A 9,217-nucleotide genomic window follows, 5' to 3' on the forward strand; every position below is an offset into this window, starting at 1 on the left:
ACACTTTGCCAGAGTCCATAAAAGCAAACATCATTTGTGAGATTTTCAGCTTTCAGAATCCTTTGCTGCTCAAGTCTTTTTAATTCCAGTTGTTTCCGCTTCTGGGCATCTAACCTTTTTTGCTCAATCTCTTTTAATCGTTCTTTAAATTTCTGTCGCAACTCCCTTCCTTCTTTCCTAGAACTTTCTATTACCCTCTTCTTTTCATCGTCCGGAAGATTGTGTAACCAATCACTAGTTTTGTTGTATGAATACAAAAGATATGCTTCATTCGCCAGAACTGATGCATTAGGCCGGTATGAAATGAGATGGTCTAATTGTCCAAATATAAATTCTGGTGATTTGTTGTGTTTTAATGCTGATTCAGCAGCTGATCTTGTTGCAGAAGAGACATTCCAAAATTTCCCTCCTGGAAGATGCTCAGAAACCATTCTCTTCAACAACTCCTTCATTGCGACACACATGCTCTGTACTAGAGGCAGTGCTATTGTTTCAAGTTCATCTGGAGCCAAAAGTTTTGCCAGTACAGCATCTGAACTATCTACCTCCGAGTTGAATGGTGTACTCTGCCCTTTAAGAAATTCCTGTGCCAAAACTGTATCGGTTGAAGTTTTTTCGAGAAAGTCAACCAAAGTTTCAAAGTGCATATTCATGTCCAGGATGTGTCCAGGTGCTTCAATCAAGCGCCACAGTTGGGGCTGTTATGAACTTGGAAACGAGGCCAAGAACCTTGGCACCAGCTAAAAACAGGGTTTCTTTTGCATCAAGCAAAACAGCTTTCAGAAGATCATTTGACGTTCCATGAACATTACCTAGAAATTCCTGAATGTCTTGTGAGTGGTAGTAAACTGCTTGCCCAATTAGGAATACCATGTTGAAGCGGTTATGTTTGAACCTCAGAATATGGTTTTTCTTTTCTCCTTTGCTTCCAAGATAAGTTTTCCATGGCAAAAACACACCATTTTTTTCATCCTCTCCCATCGCAAAGGCTTTGCTGCATGTGCGCAAAAGTCGCAAAGTACCACTCTCTGACTTGTGGTATCGCTGAAGTTCAGGCTTTTGTGCTGATCCTATCAGTTTTCCATCAAGATATGCTGTTTCAAACTTTTTTAATGATGCTTCAGACACATCTGCTATGCCAACTAACAGGTGTAGACCACAGAAAAAGTTATTCATCTGGCCACACAGTTCTTTTTCTTGTGTTGTTAAATTTGTATAGTTGTAAACAACATCAGGTAAAATCTTATTCCTATATTCTTGCAGCAAGACATTGAAATGTTTTTCTGTACTGGCACGGTCAGACATAGTATTACATACATTTTTCAATATATGATATCCTACTGTTTGTCCAGGTTCACAATCTGCTTCTTTGTCCTCTGAATGTGAACAATAGTCTGAAATATCTTTCAGTATTTCTTTCATTGTGTCTAGAGTACACTGCCCACTTTTGTTTTCCATTTCCCGAAGACCAAGCAGATACGAATTTTTGTCTTTGTCTGTAATCAAATAGCTTTGATAGGTGTGTCCATGTTTTCTAGTCTCATCTGTATATAATGTTGTTTCTTCTTTTGCAGAAAGAACAGTTCCAAGTTGCTTTTGTGACAGGGAAACTTTTCTGTCAACCATATTATCTACAGTTGTGCGAGATGGGAGACGGTTGGGTATCTTCCCACATAATGAAGAGACTTCTCTGATAACAGGTCCAACATTGTGCGTAGCCACTTTTAAATTGGTTAAGTTCATCGCACATTCAACTAATTCAGGAGTAAAAGTGTTAGATTGATGATCATACACATGAAGGTCACATTCATCCAGTAACAAACCTTGCATGTAATCATTGGAGATATGCAAGTCTTTGTTTTCTTTTAAGACAATCTTGTTTCTGTCGCATATGGTTTTCTTTTCTTCCTCTGTCTTTCGCAAAATTGCATCTAATTTTTCCTTGTCATTTTCCAAACTCTTTACTCTGTGTTCCAATGATTTCAATTTTCGATTTGCATTGATCAGAGAAGAATAATTGTTCTTACTTCTGGTCTGGGCTTTCGTAAGAAGGGCTGTTTTAACCTTGAGCTCTTTTTGAACAGTCTTCACACTTTTCAGAGCAACCGCTGTCTCCTTCTCCACCTTCCTTTGGAAACTTTCTCTGCATTTCTTGGACTCTCTTCTACCTAACTTTCTTTTCAATAATTTATTTGATTGTACTAACTCCTGCACTTTGAGTCTTCTTTCTTTCAACTGTGTCTGTAAGATGTTAACTTTTTTCTCCTTTGTTTCTGTTGTTAGTGTTGCTGTACTAGGCATTTGTAGAGAGACTAAGGTACAGCCAGAAGTAGAAGCTATGGTGGAGGCTGATGTGGACTCTGTTGGCACTATGAATGTTTCATTTCTAAATTCTTCTTTCAGCTTTCCCCTTTTCTTTTTGTCAGAACTGGCAGCACGGTGAATTTTTGAAATACATGCTTGAATGTTAACATCTCTAATAGCCACAATTTGTCCAATACATTCAACAATACTTTTATATTCCATTTTTTTTGATTTTCCAAAGCTGAAGATTTCCAGGACACTGCCAACAGTTAGGTGTGTAGCAGATGGTTTAGAGTCTGAAAATACTAGTTGTAGTTCAAATCCAAGATCTTTGCAGAATGCCATGATGAATAATTAAAACAATTAATCAATATAAATGTTTTTGGACTTAATAACAACTGGACCGAAAACAACAGTTTGTGTTGATTTTTCTCTGTGTTCTATTTTCGTACACGAGTGGTATGATGTTAGTGGTCCATATATCAATGAGTCGGAAGATGTAAAAACAGGACCTGTCAATACAGTTTGGGTTAGGATTGACTTGCCTTTTTTGGCCTTTCGACGCAGGAGACTCTGGCTAGGATCTTCAGAGCAGGTTTCCGCTGGCACTTCTGTATGTGAAGATCTAGCCTGTTCGAAAAGTAAAAAAAAAAAAAGGAATGTTAAATTAATCAACTGGATGTCATGACATCAGACTCATAATTAATTAGTCTCACTTTATTGGATTTCAATTATATTCTGGATGTCAGTAACTATGACAACAATTATATTAATGCAAATAGGAATACAGTTAATCCAAGATTTTAATTCAGTGATAATTCAATAAACACATCCAGTACTTTTCATTGGACTCCTAAAATGTCTGAAAGTACATTACTTAAATTGAACGTAATGGGACCTGTGATTTTTACAAAACAAATGAATTTAAAGAACTCTTGAAAATAAATTGACGACTGATTACTGTAAGATGGTTTTCTTACTTTTTTCCTTGGTGGGGTTGGTGGGGTTACAGGCTCCCACTCATAATATGACTCGTACTCTCCACTGTCTGGTGGTTGGGTGGAGTCTGAATCACTTTCTACTGGAATAACCTGTACATATGAAAAAAAACAATATTGGACATGGTTGGTGTTCACACAAGATTTTTGCTTCAGGGTTTAATTTTGAAATGTTCAGATTTACGTCCATGTACTTGTCTCATCTTATACAGATAATTTTTTTGTTCAATATATTTATGAGCTTATGAAACATATATTTACTCATTGGTATATACTGAAATTTTATATGTTAAATTGCTAGTATTATTACCTCTGTCTGTGAGCTTGGTCCAGCTTCCTCTTGATCTCCAAACAAGTCCTGGGAGTATTCATCCACTATTGATTTAGCAATTGTTTTTTATTTGAAACAATATCCTCAAAAAAGTCATTTGTACAACAGATATTTTTTTAGGATATTACCATAAATATTATTTCAAATACAACATGAAAACACATTGTAACGGCCCCATATTTATGTATTTGATAATTAATACCTTGCCAATTATAAATTAAGGAGTAAATATAAAGTATATAATATAATTATCATGATTAATTGATAATAATCATTTACTCCATGTAATTGAGAAGAAATGTTTATCCTACAATCTACATTTACTTATGGGTTGATTTGTATATCAATTCAAATTATCAAAACACAAGTTTGTGAACTTTGAATTTTGTGCAGAATGTTAATAAAAATTACAATAGTTACAGTGACTGTGTTTACATATGATTCATAACTAGGCTATTGCACAGTCACAGCTTAATTATTATACTAATATAGTAGAAGTGCTATAATTATTCATGATTAATATAAAATACTTTAGAAAATGTGCTATATCATTTATAATTTATATATTATTATCACTATCAGTAATAATTTTCACTCATTCAAATTCAACATTGATTAATAACATTATAATAGAACTTTTAGAAGGTTGAATTATATCTTTTAGTTTTATTACTTGATTTAAAATTTAAAAGTAATTCCAAAACTAAAGAAATCTGCATCAATTATTTCAGAGAGGACAGTAGTATCTTTTTGTTTTCTATGCTATTGGACGGTTTATTAGATGTAATACAGTATAGCAGGCTGTAGCCTACTGCGTAGTTTGACAGTTCCGCGCGAAATCTGTGCCGCAAGAGTTATCGAACTTGAACTCACCCAAGTCGCTTCAAACACCTTATTCCTAAGTTTTACGATGTTCTTGGTTATAATAAAAGCTTAATTTTGTTTAAAAACATATCAAATTATTAAGGAAGATGGGAATTTATAGCGTATTCGGGGGATTTGTGGTAATCGCATGCGCTTGAATATTTCAATCGTATCGTAAACCTACTTTCTGTTCTGTTCCAGCGAAGAAAGTGTGAAATACGTCATCAGTAAGGAGTTTCCTAATAAAAATAGCACTGACTTTCGAACTTCTTTGGCTTTTTCATATATCAAATCGACGTAATGCGAGGGTACCTTATGTGAGGTCGGGAAACAACCATTTCTAAAAATAGGGTTGCCAGCGCCACCTGGTGACGTTTGGCATCGCTAGTTTATGGTTGGTGTACCTGTCATTAGACTTCACCCTAAATAAATTGATATTGAACTGTTAATTTGGCGTTTGTTGACTGTCACTGAGTGGGCTGTTCTAGTATAAATACCTATATGAGCCTTGTTGACCAGAGGCTACAGAAGCTCTGCTGACCAAGAGCAATATGATGTAAAGGCTCTGATGACCAAGAGTATAAGAGGCCTGATTGACCAAGGCATTTAATAGTCTATCTGAGCATAGAAAAATAGATAGACCCGACCACGTTACAATTGGTGGCAGCGGTGGGATAAAAAGTTGAACCCAGTATTTGTTAAATACCACTCAGTGACAGTTGTTGCCAAAATTGCTATAAAAAAAAAAAAAAAAAAAAGGAAATATTTATAAATAAAAATGCCAAGAAATTCTAAAAAGAGAAAGGCAGAGGCAGACTCTAGGAAAAATAGGGACAGTAGGGATTTAGGCCAGAAAACAAAAGAAGTAGTAGAGACCAGTGGGAATGGTGAGGGGGAATTTATGATTACAGAGGAAAGTAGAAGGGTTAGAAGAAAACCTGCTAGATATAGGGATGAATCAGAGGAGAGTATACCTGACATCCAGAACATAGAGACCAATGATGACCAAGAAAGTATTAATGGAGATTGTATAAGACCTTCCCATTATCAGACCCTGGAAAATACCATGTCTATGATTCTTGAAAAGTTAGAGATAGTGACCAACAGACAGGACAAGTTGGAGAACTTGTACAGAAATACATCTTCTAATGGGGGGAATGTTAACAGAGTTGACAGACAAAACCAACTGGTGAATGGAAATTTACAGCAGGATACTCAGGAGAGGGAGAGACTCAGAAACCTCAGAGACCACGACGTAGACCATAGACCAGGCAGTAAAATATTCCAACCAGAGGAACTGTATCAAAGGCAGGATTATTCGGACCGAGAAGATCAGAACCATAATCAAGGGTATGAATATAACTCGAGACAAGAGTTTTCTAGACATACACAGGTTAACCCTTCTTATGACAGGTTAGTAAGGAATAGGATATACCCTTACCAGGAACTAGAGATGTTGGAACAGGATCATCAGTCTGGACATCAGAATATAGTTCCTAGAGAAAGAGAAGGACACTTGAATCCAGAAAGATATAGAGGTCATAGTAATATAGGAGAAGTCAAGCCTAGTTTTACTAAACCAGATATGTATGATGGTAAGACAAGCTGGACAGAATACCTTACTCATTTCAATCTAGTGTCCACTATTAACCATTGGTCAACTGAGGTCAAGGCATTGAAACTAGCTTCCTGTATGACAGGGACAGCACGCAGCATACTTGGAGACCTTAAGTCACTGGTACCAATCCTTACTGCTAAATTTGAGCCCAAGAACCAGAGTGAGATGTATAGAGCACAAGTAGAGGCTAGAACGCGTACAAATAAGGAGACATTAGTGTCACTAGCACAGGATGTGAAGCGTCTAGTTAGGTTGGGATACCCTACAGCTCCAGATGAGGTGAGAGAAAGTTTGGGATACAAATATTTTAGAAATGCCTTGAATGACCAAGACATAGAATGGGCCGTGTGCCAAGGCAGTGGAGAAACTGTAGATGAGGCATTGAATCTGGCATTGAAATATGAGGCTTTTAAGGTGGGGCGAAATAAAGGGCGTTCTGAGCGCAACAATCTCAGAAACTGTACATGGGAGGAGAGTGAAGAAATAGTAACTCGAGACCAAGGTCAGAGGCTAGAGGAAGGTGAGGAACAAATAGAACAAATAGTTAGAAGGGTGGTGGCTATAGAAAAGAAATTAAAGAGTGAAAACAGTAACACTAGACATACCCCAGATCAGGGAGCAGTCATTTGTTTCAAATGCAAGAAACCCGGACACAAGGCTGCAGAGTGTAAAGGAGGAATTCTTTGCTATAATTGTCAGAAACCTGGACATTATGCACGAGAATGTAGGAGGAACAGAGACCAGAGAACTAGCAATGGTTGGGGAAGACCAGGTCAAGGTCACAGACACAGTCAAGGTCAGGATGACAGAAACAGAGAAACAGGGAGCCTTTCTTTAAACCAATAATGGCTGAGTCAGAGGGTCATGCCCCAGCCAGAGGAAACAAAGTTGTCGAAGGACCCAACAATGTATTTGAGATAACAGGCGAGGGGACAAGCCAAGATGGGTTATTTGTATGGGCCAAAATTTACCAGAAATATGTGGATTGTCTCATTGACACTGGGGCCACAATCTCAGTGTTACACAGTAGGGTGTATAATAGTTTACCAGAAACAGTAAGACCAGTGTTAGAGAAAGACTGCGGAAAATTGAAGATGGCAGATGGAGAGCTTGTGACTCCTATGGGTATGGCGACTTTCCCACTTAGGGTACAGGGAGATATTTTACCATGTAAGATGATTGTAAATTACATAGAGGTACCAGTTGTTTTGGGTTATGACTTCCTGAAGAAGCAAGAAAGTGAAATAAAGATTGGTAAGGGAACCATCACACTTAAAGGACGTGAAGTACCATGTCACTTGGAGAGTCAGAGGTCTAATACAGTTTTTCGAATTAGGATGGCAGAGAAAGTAGTAGTACCAGCAGCAACTGAGGCCATAGTTTCAGCAGAAATTGTTGGAGATTACCCTGTGGAAAAAGATGCAGTGATAGAAGGTGGTAGTAAATCTCTGATAGATAGAGGAATACTAGTAGGTAGGTGTGTATTTGACACTACAAGACGAATTATACCAGTTCGGGTGATGAACATGACGGATCAACCACAGGTGATACATAAAAGAACCACGACTGCCCAGTGTGAGACAATTCGCCCAGAGCAAGTAAAGAGCTTCACTGACGAGGAATCATCCATACCAGAAGAGAAAATAAGACACATTAGACAACCGGGAGGGGAAGATGACCACTTAAACAGTGAACTTCTCATCTGGGACCAATTAGGCAATATTAGACTGTTGTAAGACAACCCTGGCTAAGGAGCAAGTACAGGATGTTGCTAGGCTTTTGAAGAAACACAGCACAGTGTTTGCTAGAAATAAAGATGATTTAGGAAAGACTGGGATAGTTAAACATAAAATAAAGACCGGGAATGCACAACCTATTAAACAGGCACCTAGGCAGATACCGATGCAGAGGCTGAGATTCAAAGGATGCTTCATGCAGGAGTTATCACCCCATTAAAGTCACCATGGGCCAGTGGGATTGTACTGGTCAAGAAAGCTGATAACTCTTGGCGTTTCTGTGTTGACTACCGCAAGCTTAATGAGGTAACGGTGAAAGACTCCTATCCCTTACCCAGGATAGATGATTCCCTAGACACACTTAGAGGCTCGAGTTGGTTCTCAGTGCTAGATCTACAAAGTGGATACTGGCAAGTGGAGGTAGACCCTCAGGATAGAGAAAAGACCGCTTTTGTCACCACAAGTGGCTTGTACGAGTTTCAATCCATGCCATTTGGTCTTTGTAATGCGGCAGCTACTTTTGAGCGTCTTATGGAGTGTATACTTCGGAAAGAGCAGTGGCATTCATGTCTGATATATGTGGATGATATCATTATCTTTGCAGATTCCTTTGGACTAGGTCATTTGGTTAAAGAGGAAGGAATTTCACCTGACCCCGCAAAGACCGAGATGATTGACATTTGGTCTCAACCTAAGTGTGTAAAAGAAGTTCGTAGTTTCCTGGGAACCGTAAGCTACTATCGGAAATTCATCAGGGGATTCGCAGCTATAGCAAAACCATTGAATCGGCTGACAGAAAAGGAGGTTAAGTTTGAATGGACAGGAGAATGTCAACAAGCCTTGGATCAGTTGAAAAGAACATTGGTTACCTCCCCTGTTCTCGATTATCCGAATGCTGAGAAGCCATACATACTGGATACTGATGCAAGCGGATTTGGAATCGGTGGAGTGTTGTCACAACTTCAAGATGATGGCGAACATCCCATTTGTTATTTTAGTCGCACTTTATCCAAAACTGACAGGCAGTACTGTGTGACCAGAAGGGAACTTCTGGCGGTTGTGGAATCAGTTAAACACTTCCACCACTACTTGTATGGGGCAGAATTCTTAGTGCGCACTGACCATGGAGCACTTAACTGGATAAGAGTGCATGCCAATGCAGATGGGTTATCCCGGAGAACCTGTGGGAACTGTAAATTTTGCAGGAAAATAGAGGAGTTAAAGACGGTAGTGACAAGGGAACCCGAGACAAACAGGATAATGAAACTGAGCTCGGAAGAACCATTGGAGTGGTTTCAAGGACGTACAACTCAGGAAGTGATGGAAGGACAGAGAGAAGATGAGGTCCTAAAACACATATGGAATT

The 9,217-nt window shown here is 38.5% G+C and overlaps 2 protein-coding genes across 2 annotated transcripts; both read right to left on the reverse strand.

The window, feature by feature from the left end:
* Positions 1-675: 675 nt before the first annotated feature.
* LOC117336587 lies at positions 676-2,649 on the reverse strand. The gene has a single exon (XM_033897198.1). The coding sequence runs from the start codon at positions 2,647-2,649 to the stop codon at positions 676-678; it is 1,974 nt and encodes a 657-aa protein (XP_033753089.1).
* Positions 2,650-2,667: 18 nt separating this feature from the next.
* Positions 2,668-4,880, reverse strand: LOC117336588. The gene is made up of 4 exons (XM_033897199.1): positions 4,682-4,880; positions 3,613-3,677; positions 3,285-3,395; positions 2,668-2,934 (listed from the first exon to the last, which is right to left on the reverse strand). Coding segments are annotated over exons 1-4 (444 nt in total). The 5' UTR covers positions 4,683-4,880.
* Between the last annotated feature and the right edge of the window lie 4,337 nt (positions 4,881-9,217).

The sequence above is a fragment of the Pecten maximus genome, chromosome 10, assembly GCF_902652985.1.
Source record: "Pecten maximus chromosome 10, xPecMax1.1, whole genome shotgun sequence".
NCBI classification, from domain to species: Eukaryota; Metazoa; Mollusca; class Bivalvia; order Pectinida; family Pectinidae; genus Pecten; species Pecten maximus.

Bases quoted from the DNA above. Each gene is read 5' to 3' on its own strand.
- LOC117336587 (XM_033897198.1), bottom strand. From the start codon at position 2,649: ATGGCATTCTGCAAAGATCTTGGATTTGAACTACAACTAGTATTTTCA.
- LOC117336588 (XM_033897199.1), bottom strand. The intron at 3,396-3,612 runs GTAATAATACTA...TCATATGTACAG, and splicing joins GACCAAGCTCACAGACAGAG to GTTATTCCAGTAGAAAGTGA. The intron at 2,935-3,284 runs GTAAGAAAACCA...CTTTTCGAACAG, and splicing joins CAACCCCACCAAGGAAAAAA to GCTAGATCTTCACATACAGA.